General features: G+C 37.5%; 1 protein-coding gene and 1 long non-coding RNA gene across 3 annotated transcripts in view; both read left to right on the plus strand.

Moving 5' to 3' along the window:
• FRK (fyn related Src family tyrosine kinase) overlaps positions 1 to 24,117 on the plus strand; it is a 162,805-nt gene that overhangs the window by 23,371 nt on the left and 115,317 nt on the right. The window contains exon 1 of one of the 2 annotated variants that reach the window (XM_032274388.1): positions 13,973 to 17,756. The exons of the other annotated variant lie outside the window; for it this stretch is intronic. Coding sequence (XP_032130279.1) covers positions 17,413 to 17,756 — 344 coding nt within the window. The 5' untranslated portion in view covers positions 13,973 to 17,412. Of the gene's footprint in view, positions 1 to 13,972; positions 17,757 to 24,117 lie in introns of those variants that run through there. 2 annotated transcript variants of the gene reach the window in all.
• LOC116548940 lies at positions 874 to 7,200 on the plus strand. The gene is made up of 2 exons (XR_004267636.1): positions 874 to 1,313; positions 1,619 to 7,200. It is a non-coding gene; the product is annotated as an uncharacterized LOC116548940 (long non-coding RNA).

Here is a 24,117-nt window from a genome sequence, read left to right on the forward strand (position 1 = left end):
CTCTTGTCACTTTCCTCACTTTGTTCAGTCCAGCCTTAACAGCCTTCTTTGAGCATCTATAAAGTGTAGGGCTCAGTTTCTGCCATTTGTCAAGGTCACACAGCCAGCAAAGGACAGTAATATCATGCTGGTATTATTTCATCCCTTTACTCCTTAATTTTGGGTGGTGGTGGAATACTTTTTATTGTTAAAAACAGAGCCAAAGGCTAAAGTCTAGCTCTCTAGGGAAAAGGGGGCACAAAAGGACCCCAATGAAGAATATTAATTTCTCACCTGAGTTTCAAGGTAGGCTTTTTAGTCTGTGACGGAAACAATAATCTTAAAAAGAAAAATCTTCATATTGAAAGAACCAAGTTCTAGGAGGAAAAAATGTTCTCAGTTTTTTTTTCTTTCAGCTCTAAAGCTTGTGTTTGAATAATCACAGCAAAATCAAAAATATTATCAGCTTTTTGGGGGGCTTTGTGTCAAAATTTTCATAAGCCTTTAATACCTATTGAATCATATAATCTTCACAATGTTCCATATGGTGTAGATACTTTAATTATCCCTATTTTTACAGATGAGGATATGGGCATAAGAAGATTTAAAAAAAATACTTGCTCACAGTCACATAAATAGAAAGTAATTATAGAGAAGCCAAAGCCTGGGGACCTAGCATAAAACCTATTCATGATTCACCGTGGAGAAATGAGTGGATGGTGACATGTAAGAGCTGGTTTCTCTTCCAAAAGGAGAGAAGAGTTCAGCAAATAAGTGGAAAAAGAGAATCAGAGGGGCCTTCATGACAGCTGAAAACCCCCTTGGATGATTGAAATTAACCTAATCTCTGCCCCCCTCTTTCTCTCTGAGCACTCACAAGCACTCACAAGGCCATAATGTCAAGGTGTAAAGTCAAAGGGAAAGCAGCATGGCACAACAAGGGGACAGGTTGGCATATAAAACTGCAGATAGCCCCTCAGATTCCCTTGTTCCCTGGTATGGCACAGGAGAGCACAAGGAAGTTTTTCACATCCCTTCATAGGGCTGTGATGTAGGTTTGCTGAGGTCCACAGATGAGAAGTGGACCTGGGATTGTACAAAGGGAATTAGTTTTCTCCCGTCTGACTTCTATGCAAGGAAATAATCTCAAGATAAGTTTTTGGTATAGACTTTTATATATACTGATGATCCTACCTCATGGCAGTTTAAATATTGTTAGTGAAACTTTGCTATCTATGAAAATGTAGCCATAACTCACTAAAATATATTTTTAAATACAATATTTGTTTACTCAGATTTAATTTTGCCATATGTATATCTGATTACTTGAAAAAGTAAGACAGGCCGGGCGCGGTGGCTCAAGCCTGTAATCCCAGCACTTTGGGAGGCCGAGGCGGGTGGATCACAAGGTCAAGAGATCGAGACCATCCTGGTCAACATGGTGAAACCCCGTCTCTACTAAAAATACAAAAAATTAGCTGGGCATGGTGGTGCGTGCCTGTAATCCCAGCTACTCAGGAGGCTGAGGCAGGAGAATTGCCTGAACCCGGGAGCAGAGGTTGCGGTGAGCCGAGATCACGCCATTGCACTCCAGCCTGGGTAACAAGAGTGAAACTCCGTCTCAAAAAAAAAAAAAAAGTAAGACAACTGGCTATATTAGTTTCATCAGCTACATAAAATGAAGAAGCATGGCATATTTCATTACCCAGAAGAAAGGTGACCAACATTTGGATTTGCCTGGGACTTCCTCCGTTTTAAAACTGAAAGTCCAGAAGAGCTGGAGACCCTCAGTCCCTGTAACCAGTATGCCATGTAGAAATCACAAGCTTTCTAGCATTAAAAGCATGTAAACAAAGATGTTAGTCATTATGAAGACAGATGAGTCACCCCCAGTCTCCTGGTTTTAGCTTTAGAATATAACAGTATTATTTCTTAAGCTCTAAGTCAGACCTGTGGAGGACTTCTTGACCCAGGTCATTGAATTGTGGATTTGAAGATTTTCTTAATTTTTTTCTAAGTGAAATACCAAACCTCTGTGAGACACCAAGAGCTAGGATAGAAAGAGCATCTGCAGTAGCATTGCTGATCACGCAGGTGTAATATAGGAGCAGGTACTCTTGGCTCCTTTGTGTCAATGTGGAGGGCAGAGGACAGGATAAGTTAACTCTCTGACAGCTTCCTTCACCTTGGCAGCAGCCAGGATCCAGTATTTGGAACTCTCGTGTCAGCTCTTATTAATTCCCCCAGCAGTCTTTGGCATAGTCAATCACCATTTCAAGCTCTCAGTCTGTCAACTCTGGATAATTCTTAGCTATTGCAATGCTGTTAGGGGAATTGATTAATACTTATTAGCACATTTTAATGGGAAAATGCAATATAAATATTGTTGCATGAACTGAAAAATAGTTTCCTGCATAATATGTACAAGGAAAATAAGTCATGGACTATAGCGGCTTCTTGGGAGAGTTTTAAGTGGTGATCACTTATCTGCTGCTTCCCTATTCATCTTTAATAACTTTAGTGCTTTTGTTATTTAATGTTCTCAGCAATAATTTCTGCTAAATTAATTTTATTATTGTTGTTACATATTGATGTATTTTGTTTCTTGTTAAGTTCAATACATTTCTTTGTTTCCAGTTAGAATTTGTAAATCACTGACTATGATTTTCCTCCATTAAAACTTGTCTGATATATTAGGAAGATTTTTCATTACTTAAGAATAATTGCTGAAACTCATCGCTTAAGAAAATAAATATTTCTCTAGTCAAGTTCATTGCACATCAAATTTCTGTTACATGAATTTGTGCTTCATTCTTGAATTTGTAAGTATAAAATTAGAAGTATATTTGACTGGAAGTAAGTGGGATCTGGAGTATAATAAAATTATACTTAAGTATTTGGTTAAGTTTATGAATCATATAAAACACAAGTAATAAATACCTTTCTCATAAAAATGTAATATATTAGTACAAACCTTCAAAAGATTTATAATGATCTTTTTTGACAAATGGTAAAAAATAAATACACTAAATGTTGAAGGATAGTCCAGTTCAGAATTTTATTTAAAAAATTCTTCTTCATATACCATTATAGCAGGGAGGCAGTAGTCATTTTAACCATTTAATATTTAACAGTTTAACTTCTGTATCATGTCTAAGCTCAAGATGATCACTGCAAATGTTTCTCACAAGTCTTATATTTCCATCCTATATAACTCTTTCCAGCCACAACTGCTATTTTAGTTTAGACACTGACAAGGTCTAGCACATTGCCTGCCGCCACCAAATGTTATGCCATATAAAGCTGATAGCCATTTCAGACTGAGTGTCTTGGGGCATCTTAGTAGAATCAGCACTGATTCTGGGACTGGTTCTCAATAATGCATGTTTAGCAACTTTGTAAATATCAGATTACCCAGAAATTATCAAATTTATAAAATATATTTTAGTTAATCAAATTTACAGGTGTATTAGTTTGTCCTTACACTGCCGTAAAGAAATACCCGAGACTGGGTAATTTATAAAAGAAAGAGTTTTAATGGACTCACAGTTCCACATGGCTGGGGAGGTCTCAGGAAACTTACAATCATGGCCGAAGGCAAAGGGGAAGCAAAGACGTTTTTTACACATCGGTAGGAAAGAGAGAAGTAGCAAAAGCAGGGGAAACTGCTTTATAAAACAATCAGATCTTGTGAGAACTCATTCACTATTACAAGAACAGCATGGGGGAAACTGTCCTCATGATCCAATCAATTCCCACCGGGTCCTTACCTCAGAACATGGGGATAATGGGGATTACAATTCAAGATGAGATTTGGGTCGGGACTCAGCTGAACCATATCACAGGGGAATGATTTATCAAACAGAGTGTCAAATTATTCATTCCTAAAAATAAGTATACTTGGCAGAGCTGGTAAGACACATTCAGAAGAAATATAGAATATAGAAATATAGAAATTGGGTGTATCAAGCAGATGATCAGCTCACCCTAATATATCAGTGTGACTCTTTCTCCTTCTTACCAAAATTCTGAAATACTAACTAGTAATTAAAATCAGAGTACAGTGTAGATATATTGATATGTTCTTCTGGTGCCACTCTTCTCTTTCAATATTTTAAATGCCACACATACACATAAAACTTTTTTATAATTACATGACAAACTTCCTCATGGCAAACATATTATATTTTCTAGCATCCATTTCAAAGGGATATTTTCTTTTCCAGAGCCACCCCAAGCCTTTTGCTAATATTACCAGCAGTTTACTTACTATTTGCTTAGATATTTTTCTTCCCTCTTATACTTTCCACAGACATCTCACCTTATCTAGGTTATCAGTTAGTATGGGTTAGGTTAAACTCCTGCAAGAACAACCCTTAACTCTCTGAGGTCTAAAATAACAAAGGTTATTTTTCAATTAGGTTATATGTACCTATCAGGTCAGTGGAAGCTCTTTTCCATGTTTTGCTTAGCCAACAATGCAGGCTAATAGATTACCCCTCATCTGGAACATTGTCATCACCAAAGGGGAAGGAAACATGTAATTGCACACTTCCTCTGAAAGGCATCGTGTGTGTGTGTGTGTGTGTGTGTGTGTGTGTGTGTGTGTGTGTGTTTGTTTAACCCAGAAGTGATGTAATCAGTTCTAACAACATTTCATCAGTCAAAGCAAATCATATGTCTTTGCTTATCTTTAAAGGGATAGGAAAGTACAATTCTGCCATATTTTAGAAGAGGAGAACTGGAAATATCTTTGAATAGCAACAGTGAATACTATGTCTAGTCATTTTGATTAATATTTTTATTTTTAAAGAGTGACATTTTTTACCTCATTCTCAAATTCAGGACTCAATCACTCAACATATATTCATTTAAGCCTCAATTTTTTCAGTGTTCTTTCCCAAGCACTGTGGGTGATACAAAGATGAAACGAGTACAGATCTAAAGACTCTTGTGTATAAAAGAGTGCAATAGCCCTCCTTGATACTTCTGCTTCATAGCTCTTAGTGAGATGGTTATTAATTATTTCTATAATTATTTGTCTAATGCTATCTAATGCTCTACTAGTTTTACAAATTCTATTTAGGATACAGGCTGTATTTCATTTCGTGACTACATCCTTAACAACAAATACCCTGCCTGATACCTAGCAGGGGATGTTCAACAATTATGTGTTGAATAAATTATAAAAGAAGAAAACTATTATGGTAGTCACAGAGGGAGACACTGTTTCCAACAAATTTATGCCTTCTTTAGATTTGTACCTCCTTTTGCACTGACAATATTTATGTGGTCACATTTCTGTTTGCAATGAGAGAGACTCTCCTTGCATGGGAGAGACTATGTTTATTTTATTTGATTTTATATCCCCAAGCACTAGCCGAGTGCCTGACACATAGTAGGAGCCCAATAAACATTTGTTGAATCAGTGAAGCAAAGGAGGTAAGCCTCAAGAACTATTGAAATAAATAATTTTTAATAGGCAGGCACACCAGAGTGAGCTTTCTTTAATTGTCTGTTAATAACATGTCGTTTAATGTTTTAAAGCACTGACAGGTTAGCTGATAAGTGTTTTTGTCGTCAAACAAATCTGACTGCATCTGATACAAACTGTGCAATGAAGTTTCAGCAGATGACCTCCAGTGGCTGAAGATGGCACATTTGCTGGAGGCCACAGTGTAGAAAAATGAGGTTTTTCACATTCTGTAAATGTAGGGCTAGGTTTGTTGAGTGGATTTGTAATTCAATGAATATATTTTCTTTCAAAGTTTGATGTTCTGAAATTTCAATTGACTGTGAAGGTATAAAAATGTGTACATGAATACTTTCCTTTGTGAAGATGAGTATAGCACATATTACAGACTTTCTGTGCTAAAATGAACCAAATGCATACATATCATTATGTACATAGGGGACAAGGGTATGACTTGTGGTTTAACTTTGAGGAAAAGCAAACTGCCTTCTAATAGGCTTTTATTATATACTGACCATGTTTACTTTGATGATTCAGCAAGAAATTATAAGCCCCTAAGACTTAGCTACTTTTCCAAAATAAGCTACTCAATCTTCCAAGGCCCAGGACACCAATTACATGTGTGCCATACATGACAATATGCGTGATAAGTTTAACAGATTTTCAATAAAAACATTGCTAAAACATCGTTATTATGAACTTCATTATTAAAATGCCAGGTACTTAAAATGTATCTAAGAATCCTAAAGATAATTTTATTATTTTTGAGTTTATTATAAGTGTCTGCATCTGAGTAAAATATTTCTTCAAGTTTAAATAGTAGGGATTTATGAGGATAATAAGATTTTTTTTAAATCAAGAAACAAATTAAGAGCAATATGTAAGAACATGAAAACAGTTAAACAATAACCATTAATATGAACAGTACAAATCTCAGTGTTGTTATTTAGTGACAGTCCAATATCAAAATAAAGAATGCAAAGTATACTTTTTACATATCAAGAGACAAAAAAAGGCCTAGCCAGACAGGAAATTCTTAAAGCTCTATCCAATTACTTGGCATGGACATAGGAAAAATCTAAATCTGGAAACTTTGCCATCAGAATTTTTTTCTTTGTTTCTATAAAAAACATGTATATATAAGAAACAGTACATTTGTTTTTGTTGTAGTTGTTGCTAATGGCTACAATTTTTACAACGTGAGTGATAGAAAGTAACCTATTACATATCTATTTTAACTGGAAAATACTGATTGGATATATTACCTTTTATTTTTTTCTTCTTGAGTTAGGATTTTGTTAATACTATTGAGATTTTGCAAAAGCTGCATCATAAATGCAGCATTCTGAGAAAGGAAAGCCCACGGTTCAGGTTATATGATTTGTGGACATCATAATTCAAAGGATACAAAATAAATTACTGTTAGCACAAGAGAAACCTAGACTGAGAATCAGGAGCCTGGGGGCCCAGTCCTGGGATTTTGTATGGGACACATTCTACATAAAAACATTCTTTGGCCACATCCTTTTCTTCTTCCACTCCCTGAGTTCTTTATCCAACCGTCCCCTAACCCCACCACCTATGCTAGCCAAGAATTGTCCAGAATCTGCTCTTGACTGGACTTCTTGAGAAGAAGCAGCTGTGTGATAACGAGAAGATTCTCTTGTAGAGGGTTGGTTATTTCTGATTTTAATGTCATTAATAGCTATGACCTGAAGCAAGTCACTTTAGCAGTTTTTTTTTTTTTTTTTTTTTTTTTTTTTTTAAATAATGGGCTGTTTCCTTAATTCTAAAATGAGATAATTGGCTAAGTTGGTCTTTAAAATCTTTTTCAGAGTGAAAAATCCAAGGAATTAGATAATCATGCTTTCAAATGTGAGTGATGGTCAGTGAGGATTTGCTGATGTCTCACTCAGAGAACCAAGCTATAAATTGAGTTACTAAATTCCTGCCACACAAACTGTGGTCCTACGATCAGCAGTATGGACATCACCTGGAAGCTTGTTAAAAAGGCAGACTCTCAGACTTCACTTCGGATATAGTGAATTAGAATCTAAGTTTTTATAGGATCCCTGGGTGGTTTGTGTTGCTTTGTGTCAAAGGTGAGAGGGACAGGAGGAAGCCCAAATCCCCAAGGAATTTCCCCTGACCATCTGCAAGTCTCACGAGCTTGAATCCTTTTAGTTTTCCCCTGCTCTAGTGCAGAATGGCATTCATCCTTTTTTGTTTGATCTATGAAACTAAGCAGAATTAATCCACTTTTATATCTGGATAAGACTTTCTAGGTAAACCAAGTGAGACTGGTTTTTAGTTTTTAAAACACAACAGCGCTTCTATTACCCCTGAGCCTTTATGCTTACTTTGCCTCTACTTGGGATATTTCCTATTTTTCACTTAGGTCACTCATATTCTTTCTTCAAGATTTAGTTTAGATGCCACTTCTTTTGTCTAATTGCTTCTTTATTCCCACATGACTACCTGGATAAAGTTTATCTGCTATACCTTCCAAGGTATAGCAATGTGAAAAGGGGCCCCCTATATAATTAATGGAGAAATCGTGGATCACACATAGGCATGTGCAAAATCTATTTGCTAATGTCACTGTCAACCTATGTGCCTCATAAAGACCTATTCTCAGACTTTTTAGAAACCCTTCTATATTTAAAGCAAGAGCAAGAAATTGGCTCCCCACTCCCTATATATGGGACTAGAGCAAACCTGTTTTAGAGCCAGCCACATTCTGGGGAAAGGGAAACCAGCATAAAGTGCTAGGTGCTAGAGCTCATAACAATCTTAAAAGGAAAAGACACAGTTTTAAACGTGTCTCCTGGACATTAGAGCCACTTCACCTTGCCATGGCATGAGGTGTTCACCCGCTGGAGGACAATATCTGACCAACAACATGTTGTGGCCAATATGATAACTAGAGGTAGACAAACCAAAGCATCCATCTACATTGGCATTCTAATAATTAGGAACAGTATATTCTAGTGATACATATAATTATTAATCTTTTCAAGTTTTATAATGTATTTTGGTATTTTGGAATCTTTTGACACCAAATCTTAAGACAAAATATTCTAAGATTGAAACCTATTTTATTGATTTAATGGCAGTAGTGCAGCTTTAATTTTTACTTGAGTTCATATGAATTTATAAATTGATGTTTTTCTCAGAAGAGTATACAAGTGATGGGATGAAGAGAGATAGGGAGAGGGGGTCATCTGGGGAAGCTGAGGATTAAGAAATGATGGATGGGATAGTAGTCATATGAAGAGAAATTCTGGGGAAAAAAGCAGAGATGTTTATAGACAGTTTATCAAGGATGTTTTTTCATTCAGAGTGCAAGGTAATGGTCTTCTTCACATGTACACAGAATCATAGTTTTAGCTACATATTAGGCCATGTTCTTGGAATGGATATATGGCATACAGTTTGCTTTTGTTTGGAGGAGGAAAATCAGTTGGGAATCTGATGATTTCCAAAAACTGTTTCCAGGGGCATAGGGAGGGCACAGGGGTATCCCAAATGACCAGTTACATATTTTTACAATAATGACTAATATTTTTGAGCACCTACCATGTCTTAGACTGGGAAATAAATATTTGAATGCATTTTCTCATTTAATTATCATAACAACTTTATGAAGTGCATGCTATTATTAAGAAATTATCAGCACGTAACAGATGAAGAAACTAAGGCTAAGCACTCAGTATATTATCCAGTGCCACAGAGCTAAAGAGTGCCAAGGGAATAGGAATCCACAGGCCATTCAGCCTCCCTGTAGCACTGCATGAGAACCTGTGTTCAGGGACCTTGATTAATGAGCAATAATAATAATACTTGGTTCCATTCCTTCAACTAGTTGTGATTCTGTCTGACTTTATCATTATCTAATGCACATTTAAAACAATTTATAGAGGTGGAGGTCTCACCATATTGTCCACACTGGTTCAAACTCTTGGCCTCAAGTGATCCTCCCACCTTGGCCCCCAAAGTGTTGGGATTACAGGTGTGAGTCACCATACCTGGCCAAATGCACTTTAAAAAATATTTTTCGCAGTAGTATTGAGTAAGATTTATCTTTTGATAGGAGTTAACTGCAAGAGAGGCATGACTCTGCTCATTTACTTTGCACATAGAGTTTGGAATTAGCCAAGAAATTTGAAGATAAACAGTAAGAACTATGCTGTCATACCACATATGCTCATGTTCAGTCAGCCCAGCCACCAATTTTGTATCCCAAACTTGATGAAATATCAAAAGAGAAGTGCTGGCCAGGCGCGGTGGCTCATGCCTGTAATCCCAGCACTTTGGGAGGTCGAGGCGGGCAGATCACCTGAGGTCAGGAGTTCGAGACCAGCCTGGCCAATGTGGCAAAATCCCATCTCTACTAAAAATAAAAAAAAAATTATCCAGGTGTGGTGGCGTGCGCCTGTAGACTTCTGCCTTGGGAGGGTGAGGCAGGAGAATCACTTGAACCCTGAAGGCGAAGGTTACAGTGAGCTGAGATCAAAAGAGAAGTGCTTGAGAAAAAAATCCCCAGAGACTTCAGGAGCTTCTATTTTCTATTATTTTAGGGAACCATGATAGTGTCTAACAGATTAGAGAGGCTCTGTGGCATTACTAAAATAATGTTGCTACTAGGTAGATGTGAACCTTAATTGATGAATTATCTGCTTAATAAGCAAGAACAAATCACCTGGGCAAACCGTGGATAACTATATTTTAGGAAAGACTTACCAGCTGCTTCTGGGAAACTGTATATACAAGAATATTCAGTCTTTTTGGAAAGCAAGTTCTCTAATCCCATTTGTGGATATTGCTAGAACTTTTTTCAGTATCTTACTGAAATCTAGATATTCTATGCCTATTTCATGTCTTTGACAGTGCCAAAGAATGAAACAAAAGCTTTAAAAGTTTTTTTTTTTTAAGTTGAATTGATAGGCTTGCCACTAAGGGAACTCAGTTAGGTAAAGAAATTCACTGAGTACCTATAGTTCATTGAGGGTAAAATTCATGGGTTTTCAAATATAGAAATAGTGTTTCATTATTATGCTCTTTAAGTATTGAAAGCACACCTCTGCACAGGAGAGAATGAGTCCAGCATCACATGTTGGCTGGATGTTTAATGTAGTCTGTCATCATTGGTCAGGAAAACTGCTAGAGTTATGGACATTAAGGACATGACATGCCAACACACCTCAAAATTCTTGTTCTTCAACAGTTTCAGCTGGTTAGATAGAACCAGTTGTAAAATGCGGCATTTGGTTTTGATGTTTTCTAAGTGCTGAAGTAATTAAACAGTTTTTCATTTATAATAGTAATTCTATATGAAAAAGGAAATTGAGGTTAATTTAGCATCTTTTTTTCTTTTTAAGCCCATATTGGCTTCTAATAATCATTGCTTTTCCTTAAATTCCAAGTCTCACTCACATATGTCTGGTCTTCTTTTTCCAGTCTGAGGATTATACTCTTTGGCTAAGAAAACTAGAATAAATTTAGAATTAAGTTGTTACCATCTGCTTCAAATATTAAAGGCCATCTTTTCATCATCATCACGATCATTATCATTGTTTTCCTCTGACTATAACTTAAGAGCTCCATATTTCATTTTCTTTAGTTCATTCTAACAGTTTATTGTGTGTGTGTGTGTGTATATATATATATATATATATATGGGAGTTTATTTAGTGTGTGTATATATGTATATATATAAAGAGGAGTTTATTAAATGTGTATAGATATACTTCATATATATATAAAGGGGAGTTTATTAAATATATATATTATATATATACTTCATACAGTTAACATATATTATGTATACTTAATAAGTATATATATATACTTAAACTCCCCTTTGTATATATATAAAGTATATTATATATAAACATATATATGAAGTATATATACATATATAAGCTCCCCTTTATATATATATATAGTATTAACCTACATGATCACAAGGTTCTACAATAGGCTGGCTGCAAGCTTGAGGAGGAAGGAGAGCCAGTCCGAGTCTCTAAACTGAATAACTTGGAGTCCAATATTTGAGGCAGGAAGCATCCAGCATGGGAGAAAGATGTAGGCTGGAAGGCTAGGCCAGTCTCACTTTTTCATATTTTTCTGCCTGCTTTATATTCACTGGCAGCTGATTAGATGGTGCCGAACAGATTAGTGGTAGGCCTGCCTTCCCCAGCCCACTGACTCAAATGTTAATCTTCTTTGGCAACATCCTCAGACACACCCAGGATCAATACTTTGCATCCTTCAGTCCAATCAAGTTGACCTTCGGTATTAACCATCAAAATTGCAATTGAACAAGAGTGAAAGTAGAGAGATTTCCTATGCATAGGACAGATTCTAGATTTTCCTTATGATACAGAGAAATATATAAGACATAAACTTGTCTTCAAGGACAGAGCAATATGCTTGAGGAAATAACAAAATTACATACAGTATAAACAGATATTAGACTACCTAAGATATTATAAACTTGTTCTAGATGAATGATAATCATTAGTTTTCACTCAACATACATTTATTGAATGCCCATTAAGTATGAGGCATTGTGTCAATACAGGAACAAAATAACACTACATTAAGTGCCTAAAGAGATTAGAATCAATTGATAAGACATGGAATAAATGATAAAAATGGGTATAGATTATGTTGGGAGGACACACACGAGAGAGTAATCAATTCTGTCTAATGAAGTAGTCAGGAAAGAATTAATGAAGACAGAAACATTTTATCTGATTCTTGAAAGATAGACATGAATCCATATTTATCTGGCAAGTAAGTTGGAAGATGGTAAATGTAGGAAAAGAGAGAAGTTGGTGTTATCACGTCAGGCAAAAGAAAGGGCTTGAGCAAAGGTCAACAGGTATGAAGAAGAGGTGCATGTTTGTAGATTATACGGGTTCAGAGCAAGAGTTTGGAGGAAGACTGTGGTAGAGAGTTTTATTTTTATTTTTTAATGGCTACCTAGAATATAATCCCCTTTTCTATGTGTGGGGGAATATGTCACTGAGTGAGTTGGGGAGACAGAGTCTAATTTTTTATGATAACCTTCTCCAAGCCCTACTTCTGAGGCCTAGCAGGATTTGGGGATCTTTAATTTGTCCTAGTATAAAACTGAATAGATGTGGGATTTTTTTGTGGCAGTATTCAGCACTCCAGGTATGGTAGCATGGTTCAATTCATTTAATGTTGTGTATATTAAGAGTGGGGATTGTGGGAGGTAGAAAATTCAAGGAAGACAGAAGTGATTTTTGAGTGGAATGGTTAAGGAAAGTCTAAGGAGGTGAGGGATTTTTATTCGGACCTTGAAATGCAGGCAGAAGTAAGTACACTTACTGGGAAGGAAAGTTAGCAGGGGAAGGAATACTGAGTAAAAGAATGGCAACGAATACAGGATCAGATGTGGGAACAGATGAGGCATATGGGAGATCTAATAAACCAGTCTGGCTAACATAAAGCCATAACGGAGGGGGTGTTGAAAGGGTACATCTGATAATGTGGATAAAGTACAAATTTCTTAGCCGTGAATTCCAAGTCATATCTTCCAGGCAATGAGGATCTGTTGAAGGTTATTGTGTAGGAGAGTGATTAAGATTAAGGTGGTGGCAATTTGCTATAAGGATGAGAAGAAAAGTGACTCCAGGCAGGAAAACTGGTTTAGGAGGTTGGCAAAGGAATCTAACATTCAGGGAACAATAAGAGAGGAAAGGAAGGGACTGAGAAGCAATAGACCGAATGCGTTCTCTTCTCTGTGCTCATGGCCCTTTTCACACCATGGAACTTTCACTCCCAATCATGAATATTCATATTAAAGTTTATCTTTCCCCAATGGCTTTTTCCTCCCTCCCTCTCTCTATTCCCTCCCTGCTTTTATCTCTGTCTCTTCCACACTGTTTATTTCTTTCTTTCTGTGTTAATTATTTAATTCATCATATACTTATTTACATAATGGATATTGTACAAGACACTAAAGGTTCAGAGAAGGGAATTCTGTTCTCCTTGGAAAACAAATAGGGAACAAAGATGGGCTCAACAACAAACCAAGTAGAAGTTTGTGCCAGAATTTAGGAGTGCACAGTGGCCTTTCATCTATTACGGCAGAGAAGTTGATGCATGAACCCAACCTAGAAAAATGATGAGGAAGCCATCAAGGGAGCAGGTAGAGGATGCAGAGGTGCAGCAGGGAAGAGGGCCTCAGGAGCTGCTGGTCATTTGGCGAACTATATCATAGGACCTGTGTGCAGGAGTGATGAAGCGTGATTGGAGAAGTTAGCAAGGCCTTGTGTTTCATGCTGAAGAGGTAAGGTTTATTCCAAATGTGTTGGAGGTTCTTTCAGAATTTTACATAGAAGAATAATATCAGATTTTTTAAGAATCAGTAAAACTGAGGCTTTACACTCTCGGGCTCTGGAGTCAGATTGAGAACAGAGTGTTACTTATGGTTAGCCACTTGGTGGCTGTGTGACCTTGGACAAATTATCTAACTGCTCAGCCTCAGTTTCTTCTCTAAAATACTTTTAAAAAAAATGCTACCTTTTTCATAGGCATTGTTTATTATTTGGTGAGAATTAAATGATATATTATTTGTAACATTCTCATATTTTTACTGGATATTGACAAATTATTATTGTACATTTTGTGGGGTATAAAGTAATGCTGTGATACATGTATACAATGTAGAATGATTGAATCAAACTAATTAACATATCCATAGTCTTGAATTAAATACTTATCATTTATTCCTTCTGTCTAACTGAAACATTGTGCCCCTTAATGAACATCTACCCATTCCTCCCATTCCCCAGCTGCTGGTAACCACCATTCTGCTCTCTGCTTCTATGTGTTTGATATTTTTAGCTTCTACATGTAAGTCAGAACATGCAATATTTGCCTCTATGCCTGGTTTATTTCATTAGCATAAAGTTCTTCAGGTTCATTCACGTTGTCACAGATGACAAGATTTCCTTTTTATTTGAGGCTGATTACGACCCCAGTGTGTATATATGCCATATTTTCTTATCCATTCATTAGTTGATGAACACTTAGATTGATTCCATAACTTGCCTATTGCGAATAGTGCTGCAATAAACATAGGAGTTCCATATCTCTCAGATATCCTGATTTCAAATCTTTTGGATGCATACCCTGGAGTAGAATTCCTGGATCTTATTTCTAACGTTCTTAGTTCAGTGCCTGGCACATAGAAAGCTTTCCAAACAGATAGCTACTTTTACTAGTAATGATTAGGAATGACTTATCACCTCAGTCATTGTTACTATTATAAAACCTTCTCTATAAACTATTATAAATACCACTCATCTTGGTGTGCAAGATGTTCCAGAGATGGGAATAGGCTGGAGGAAGGGAGACCAGTTAGGAGACCTCTGGAATAATCTAGGAAAGAATATTCTGTTTCTGTCTGGTGCCCAGCCATCACTCAGAAGGAGTTTAAAAAAAAGTTTATGGAATAAATGAAAAGGAACACTGAGCAGAATTCAGATTGAGGAGCTCAAAGAAATCAGAGAGCAAATAAAAGATGACTGCAAGGCTTTGAGATTGGGTGACTGGAGAATTCTGGTACTATCAACACAAAGAAACCCTCTCTCTTTCCACCCCTTGGCTCTGCGTTTTCAGGCCGTTGCTCACCTGACATCTTTGGATGGTTGGCTGCTTTTTGAATTTCACACACTTGCTCAATGACTGTGCTGTGCAGGTCTGCTGCTTTGTCTTTTTCCAGAATGCCTTGTCATAACTGTAGTAAAGGCATATCTGAATTTAGAACCGCTACAATGTAAAATGTAAAACCCCACTTACAAATTGGGTTTGAATACATTTCTCTGGTTGCTTCCAAATCCTTTTTTTTTTTTTTTTTTTTTTCATTTTTATATCTTTAAGTCTCAGGAAAGACTTCAGCATCTGTATATCTGTTTAGGGGCATTAACAGAATCCTATGCTTTTATATCCGTTATTGTATTTGGAACAAAATATCCTTTATGGTCATTTGATATTATATATTTTCTATTTTGTATATAATATGAAATTATATATACATTCTATTTTAGGTCTCATATCATTAAAAAAACAAAACAACAACAGGGACAACAAAAACTTAGCTCTGCTTTTGGCTTTTCTATTTTTGTCAAATTGTTATTTATACTCTGATTCCAAAGACAATTGGAGAAACCTGGGAGCATGACACAAGATTTTATTTTAACCAGTTGCTCTGTCCATTGCTATGGCCTGAATTTTGCACAAGGTAATAGCAGGTGGGGCTGATGCCATAGTTCTCGATTTTCTTTCTTTCTTTCTTTTTTCTTGAGTTTTATTATTCTCATTACTAAATGCCTTGCAATTTGACAAAGAACAGAAGTGATGAGATTATACTAGGACTAGGTTAGCTAGGTTCCAGGATCTGACAACTTTTAGAAAGATTGTATTTAAGAGAGAAATTTTTTAAAAGTCATAAAGAAATCAGTGACAATCATGATCAAGTTTGCAATGCTGTCTCCTAATATAAATGACTGTATGTTGATCTGCCCAAACTCATTGCCCAACTGTTTTTGTGATCCAGGGCAAATATTTGTGAGACAGCTGCCCTGAACTAGGGAAGGTCAAGCAAAACTCACTGCCTGTCTAGAGATGACTGTCCTGATGTCAGTCTCATTAGTTCCGGAGTTCTTGCCAAGGAAGTTAATAAGAACTAGTACAGATCTGGAGGTCAAAGTTTAACAGAAAGAGCCCCCACAGCAGCACGCAAAGAGCTCCTTTTCTGCTCTACTCTTTTTTTCTCTACTGGACACCTAGGGGTGGGTGTGTGTGTGTGTGTGTGTGTGTATGTTTTCAAAACAGTGCTCGAAGGATAGGAAATTAAATGTCTGTGGGAAAAAGCAATATTCTTGTTTCTCAACATTTTAGTCAGCTGCTTTCTTACTTTTCCAGACTGTGACCATTCTTTGAAGCTATTAAAATCTATTCCTGGTAATGAGAAAAGGGAGTGACTTGATGGTTCTTTTCCAATTCCTCTGTGTCTGACAAGAAATACCTAAATATTTTAATTTGCCTCTTAAAACTTCCCTGGTGGTGGCAAAACAATTCTACTTATATTTGTGGGGCCAGGGGTGTGGGGGAAGTCTCTGCTGTGAATTTCTGTGCCGGGAACATATTAAGACAAAAAGCTACTTGGGCTAGCCTGATTCTCCAGGATGAAACAAAAGGAATATAGATGTTGGTGCTGCTTTAACAGTTTGTTAAAGGATCTGGTCTATCTTGGGTGTGGGAGAAGGGAGGGGTAAAGAGGTCAGAATCCCATTTAGATCACAGACAGAAAGAAACCAGGAAGTAAGGGGAAGTTATTACAGTCTGTTCATAGCTCAGAATGTTAAAGGCAACAGCCTCTGCCGGTTGGTTATTCATTAGCAAAAAGGAGAGAGCCGTCCAGATCCAGACCGGTTGAAAGACAGGATCAGACTTGAAACAGAGGGAGAGCTCCTGGTGAAACCAAGGCGTGGAAGTTTTACCTGGGGTTAGTAGCTTCCTCTTGCTAACTTTTTATTGGGACAAAAGGCAAGATGGCACCATTCTGTTCTCAGATATTTGTCTAAATAAAGCCTTTTTAATTTAATTTTATTTTTGTTGTGGGATTCTTAAGCAGATAAGAAGAAAAAACATCTTCCTGCTGAGTAGCTGCCCAGCTCCTGCTCAGTTTTTTTCCAGGTTAGTACCTCCAGCCACAGAAACAAACCAGTAAGTCTCTCCAGGTAGGACTTGCTGCAACCAAGCTGCTGGACTGATCTGAAATGGGTCTTTGCATACTCTTCAAAGTATGGTGAGTTGGTGCTGACTTCAAAGTTGCCTGGTGAAGAAAGAGAAGGTGGATCTGCAGAGACTAAGGGGAGAGGGAGAAGCCCTGCTCCTCTTCTCCCCACCAAGGCGCAATGAGCAACATCTGTCAGAGGCTCTGGGAGTACTTAGAACCCTATCTCCCCTGCTTGTCCACGGAGGCAGACAAGTCAACGGTGATTGAAAACCCAGGGGCCCATTGCTCTCCACCGTCACAGAGGCATGGCCACTACTTTGTGGCTTTGTTTGATTACCAGGCTCGGACTGCTGAAGACCTGAGCTTCCGTGCAGGTGACAAACTTCAGGTTCTAGACACTTCACATGAGGGCTGGTGGTTTGCCAGACACTTGGAGAAAAGACAAGATGGCTCCAGCCAGCAACTACAGGGCTATATTCCTTCTAACTATGTGGCCGAGGACAGAAGCCTACAGGCTGAGCCGTGAGTAGTACAAACGTACCCTTCATTTCCAAACTCTCTGAGGGCTGGGTAATGAATTTTTCTTTCTACTTCTCTACAACCCTCTCATGTCCAAAAAGCTGCCTAGAAAGTATGAGGAAGTACTGGAAAGAAACCACTAATTGAAACAAACCTCCCCCGCTAAGTGAGAGTGAAACCTGTGGGTAATTGTTGTTGAGATGACTTCAATTACAGTATGTACACCCACAGGCCCAGGGTGTATTTTCAATGTAAACAAATGATGTGTTTAATACTCTACCTTTTCTTTGGCTGTAAAATAACTCCTGCCTCACTTTAACAACAAAATTGCATTTTATTTGAAGGTAAATTATAGGACTTCCCTTAATGATATTTTCAAATCTAAACTTCAGATCCTTTTTAAAAAAAACTTTTGAAGCATTCCAGGGTCATACATCAACCTTAGCCCTAGCTCTAATCCTAATTCCCTTCATTCTGATGGGAATATACAGAGCTAATTAACATAGAAGATAGCATTTAGAAGATACTAATGTTCTCAGTGAAATCATAACCTAGACATTTTTTTTGAATTCCCAGATCCTGAGATATGCTGCCCAAATTGTGATATATTTTGGTTTTTATTATGATTAGAAACTGGCCAGCTACAGACATTTAGTAAGTTTTGATAAGAAAAATAATGACATCTCTTTAGAAAAGGACATAAAGACTTTATCCTGGTATTTGAATGAAATATGAATTATAGTGGAACAAAAGAGGAAAGTTTTTATATACTTATCCATCCATCCATCTACCTACCACCCCTCCAAGTGCCAGACATAGACAGCAGTGGGCCTGGTGCTGAGTTGGGGAGGATAAAGGAGGTTGTTCTAGTGGTGGCTGAATACAAAGTGGATAAAGCATAGTCTTGACAATGAATACCTGGGGTCTGCTGGGTTGGGAAGCAAATGCAGACTCTTATTGGCCCTAATCTCATTGCTGCCTGGATCCAGTGAAACCCAAGACTGGGACTGTCTCTCAGAAAATGGACTCATTTTATAGAATGGTTTCTTAATAGGGAAACCATTGGGGATTCTCTCATGTTCTCATGTGAGTGTTTCTTATTTTTATGTGAGCTGCATCATTCCTTACTAGTCCAGGGAATAAAATAATAAGAAATAGCCATGGAGCATTGCTGCTGCTTTCCAAACTCATATATCAAATATGAAGGGAAGTTTGGTGATTTTGGGTTTTTGAGATTCGTTTTAACACCAAGAGCCTATAAATGTTTAGAAGAGTTTTAATTTATGCTTAAATAGAAATAATTGAAATGTACTTTTGATGAATAGAATTGATCAGTTATCAAGTGGGTAAACCACATGTGTGAACATTTGTTTTCTGTGATAATCTATAGGAAGTATCTTTATACATTTAATAAACTTATGTGCATTTATATGTTTTCACTACTATATAATTTCTATGTCCTATATGGCATTATGCATATTTTACATTTGACATAACATATATATAATTATAATAAATAATATATTAATGTTTCATGCCTTGAATTCATAATCTGTTAGTTTTAAATGCATTCAACTATGTAACTACTTAGGACCTCAATTTCCTCATCTGGTCTCTGAGGTTGCCAATACCAATGGATTTCCTGACTATCTGTATGGGAATAGGAGCTCTTATATTTCATATGTAGTAGTTCAGTTACATTCATGCCTGACCTTATTAGAAGCGCTAAAGAAAACAAATTGACTAAAACAAGGCAAGCAATCCAAAGGTATCACATTATGGGTAAAAGGCTTGAGAACAGTGTTCTTTCTTTTCTTTTCTTTTTTTTTATTGCATTTTAGGTTTTGGGGTACATGTGAAGAACATGCAAGATTGTTGCATAGGTACACACATGGCAGTGTGATTTACTGCCTTCCTCCACTTCACTATATCTGGCATTTCTCCCCATGCTCTCTCTCCCCACCTCCCCACCCCCTATCTCTCCCCCATTTTCCCCCAAGAGACCCCAGTGTGTAGTGCTCCCCTCCCTGTATCCATGTGTTCTCATTGTTCAACACCCACCTATGAGTGAGAACATGCAGTGCTTGATTTTCTGCTCTTGTGTCAGTTTGCTGAGAATGATGGTTTCCAGGTTCATCCATGTCCCTACAAAGGACAGAAACTCATCATTTTTGATGGCTACATAATATTCCATGGTGTATATGTACCACATTTTCCCTGTCCAGTCTATCATCGATGGGCATTTGGGTTGGTTCCAGGTCTTTGCTATTGTAAACAGTGCTGCAATGAACATTCGTGTGCACGTGTCCTTATAGTAGAACGATTTATAATCCTTTGGATATGTACCCAGTAGTGGGATTCCTGGGTCAAATGGAATTTCTATTTCTAGGTCCTTAAGGAATCACCACACTGTCTTCCACAATGGTTGAACTAATTTACACTCCCACCAACAGTGTAAAAGTGTTCCTATTTCTCCACATCCTCTCCAGCATCTGTTGTCTCCAGATTTTTTAATGATTGCCATTCTAACTGGTATGAGATGGTATCTCAATGTAGTTTTGATTTGCATTTCTCTAATGACCAGTGATGGTGAGCATTTTTTCATATGTTTGTTGGCCTCATGTACGTCTTCTTTTGTAAAGTGTCTGTTCATATCCTTTGCCCACTTTTGAATGTGCTTGTTTGTTTTTTTTGTGTAGATCTGTTTTAGTTCTTTGTAAATTCTGGATATCAGCCCTTTGTCAGATGGGTAGACTGCAAAAATTTTTTTCCCATTCTGTTGGTTGCCAATTCACTCTAATGACTGTTTCTTTTGCTGTGCAGAAGCTGTGGAGTTTGATTAGGTCTCATTTCTGTATTTTGGCTTTTGTTGCCAATGCTTTGGGTGTTTTGGTCATGAAGTCCTTGCCTACGCCTATGTCCTTAATGGTTTTGCCTAGATTTTCTTCTAGGGTTTTTATGGTGTTAGGTCTTATGTTTAAGTCTTTAATCCATCTGGAGTTAATTTTAGTGTAAGGTGTCAGGAAGGGGTCCAGTTTCTGCTTTCTGCACATGGCTAGCCAGTTTTCCCAACACCATTTATTAAACAGGGACTCCTTTCCCCATTGCTTTTTTTTTTCAGATTTGTCAAAGATCGGATGGTTGTAGATATGTTGTGTTGCCTCCGAGGCCTCTGTTCTGTTCCATTGGTCTATATCTCTGTTTTGGTACCAGTACCATGCTGTTTTGATTACTGTAGACTTGTAGTATAGTTTGAAGTCAGGTAGTGTGATGCCTCCTGCTTTGTTCTTTTTGCATAGAATTGCCTTGGCTATGCCAGCTCTCTTTTGGTTCCATATGAAGTTTAAGGTGGTTTTGTCCAGTTCTGTGAAGAAGGTCATTGGTAGCTTGATGGGAATAGCATTGAATCTGTAAATTACTTTGGGTAGTATGGCCATTTTCACGATATTGATTCTTTCTAACCATGGACATGGAATGTTTCTCCATCTGTTTGTGTCCTCTCTGATTTTGTTGAGCAGTGCCTTGTAGTTCTGCTTGAAGAGGTCCTTTATGCTCCTTGTTAGTTGTATTCCTAGGCATTTTATTCTCTTTGTAGCAATTGTGAATGGCAGTTCGTTCTTGATTTGGCTCTCTTTAAGTCTGTTATTGGTGTATAGGAATGCTTGTGATTTTTGCACTTTGATTTTGTATCCTGAGACTTTGCTGAAGTTGCTTATCAGTTTCAGGAGATTTGGGGCTGAGACGATGGGGTCTTCTAGATATGCAATCATGTCGTCTGCAAATAGAGACAATTTGACTTCCTCCTTTCCTATTTGAATACCCTTTATGTCTTTTTCTTGCCTGGTTGCTCTGGCTAGAAATTCCAGTACTATATTGAATAGGAGTGGTGAGAAGTGGTATCCTTGTCTAGTGCCAGATTTCAAAGGGAATGCTTCCAGTTTTTGCCCATTCAGCATGATAATGGCTGTTGGTTTGTCATAAATAGCTTTTATTATTTTGAGATACATTCCATCAATACCTAGTTTATTGAGGGTTTTTAGCATAAAGGGCTGTTGAATTTAGTCAAAGGCCTTCTCTGCATCAATTGAGGTAATCATGTGGTTTTTGTCTTTGGTTCTCTTTGCAGGGTGAATTATCTTTATAGACTTGCGTATGTTGAACCAGCCTTGAATCCCTGGGATGAAGCCTACTTGATCATAGTGGATAAGCTTTTTGATGTGTTGTTGCAATCGGCTTGCCAGTATTTTATTGAAGATTCTTGCATCTATGTTCATCATGGATATTGGCCTGAAGTTTTCTTTTCTTGTTGAGTCTCTGCCGGGTTTTGGTATCAGGATGATGTTTGTCTCATAAAATGATTTGGGAGGGATTCCCTGTTTTTGGAATATTTGGAATAATTTCAGAAGGAATGGTACCAGCTCCTCTTTGTATGTCTGGTAGAATTCAGCTGTGAACCCATCTGGACCTGGGCTTTTTTTGGGTGGTAGGCTCTTAATTGCTGCCTCAACTTCAGACCTTGTTATTGGTCTATTCAGGGTTTCAACTTCTTCCTGGTTTAGGCTTGGGAGGAGGCAAGTGTCTAGGAATTTATCCATTTCTTCCAGGTTTACTAGTTTATGTGCATAGAGCTGTTTGTAATAATCTCTGATGGTGGTTTGAATTTCTGTGGAATGTGTGGTGATATCCCCTTTATCGTTTTTTATTGCATCAATTTGGTTATTCACTCTTTTCTTTTTTATTAATCTGGCTAGTGGTCTATCTGTTGATCTTTTCAAAAAACCAGCTCCTGGATTTATTGATTTTTTGAAGGGTTTTTTGTGTCTCTATCTCCTTCAGTTCTGCTCTGGTCTTAATTATTTCTTATCTTCTGCTAGGTTTTGAGTTTTTTTGATCTTGGTCCTCTAGCTCTTTCAATTTTGCTGCTAGTGTTTCAATTATAGAGCTCTCTTTTCTTCTCATGTGGGCACTTATTGCTATATATTTTTCTCTAGAGACTGCTTTAAATGTGTCCCAGAGATTCTGGTATGTTGTGTCTTCATTCTCGTTGGTTTCGAAGAACATCTTTATTTCTGCCTTTATTTCATTGTTTATCCAGTCAACATTCAAGAGCCAGTTCAGTTTCCATGAAGCTGTGTGGTTCTGAGTTAGTTTCTGCATTCGAGTTAGTTTCTAACTCGACTGCACTATGGTCTGAGAGACCATTTGTTATGATTTCCGTTCTTTTGCATTTGCTGAGGAGTGATTTATTTCCAATTATGTGGTCAATTTTAGAGTAGGTGTGATGTGGTGCTGAGAAGAATGTATATTCTGTGGATTTGGGGTGGAGAGTTCTGTAAATGTCTATTAGGTTTGCTTGTTCCAGGTCTGAGTTCAGCTCCTGGGTATCCTTGTTAATTTTCTGTCTGGTTGACCTGTCTAATATTGACAATGGGGTGTTAAAGTCTCCCACTATTATTGTGTGGGAGTCTAAGTCTCTTTGTAAGTCATTAAGAACTTGCCTTATGTATCTGGGTGTTCCTGTGTTGGGTGCGTATATATTTAGGATCATTAGCTCTTCTTGTTGCATTGATCCTTTTACCATTATGTAATATCCTTCTTTGTCTCTTTTGATCTTTGTTGCTTTAAAGTCTATTTTATCAGAGATAAGAATTGCAACTCCTGCTTTTTTCTGCCCTCCATTTGCTTGGTAAATCTTCCTCCATCCCTTAATTTTGAGCCTTTGTGTATCCTTGCATGTGAGATGGGTCCTGGATACAGCACACTGATGGGTTTTGGCTTTGTATCCAATTTGCCAGTCTGTGTCTTTTGACTGGGGCATTTAGTCCATTTACATTTAGGGATAATATTGTTATGTGTGAATTTGATACTGCCATTTTGATGCTAGCTGGCTGTTTTGTTCGTTAGTTGATGCAGATTCTTGATTGTGTTGATGCTGTTCACCGTTTGGTATGTTTTTGGAGTGGCTGGTACTGGTTGTTCCTTTATATGTGTAGAGCCTCTTTCAGGAGCTCTTGTAAAGCAGGTCTGGTGGTGTTGAATTCTTTGAGTACTTGCTTGTTCGCAAAGGATTTTATTTTTCCTTCGCGTATGAAGCTTAGTTTGGCTGGATAGGAGATTTTGGGTTGAAAGCTCTTTTCTTTAAGGATGTTGAATATTGGCCCCCACTCTCTTCTGGCTTGTAGGGTTTCTGCTGAGAGATCTGCTGTGAGTCTGATGGGCTTCCCTTTGTGGGTAACCCATCCTTTCTCTCTGGCTGCCCTTAGCATTTTCTCCTTCATTTCAGCCCTGGTGAATCTGATGATTATGTGCCTTGGGGTTGCTCTTCTTGAAGAATATCTTTTTGGTGTTCTCTGTATTTCCTGGA

Source organism: Sapajus apella, unplaced genomic scaffold (genome assembly GCF_009761245.1).
Source record: "Sapajus apella isolate SASKATOON/1434 unplaced genomic scaffold, GSC_monkey_1.0 scaffold6, whole genome shotgun sequence".
Taxonomy (NCBI): domain Eukaryota; kingdom Metazoa; phylum Chordata; class Mammalia; order Primates; family Cebidae; genus Sapajus; species Sapajus apella.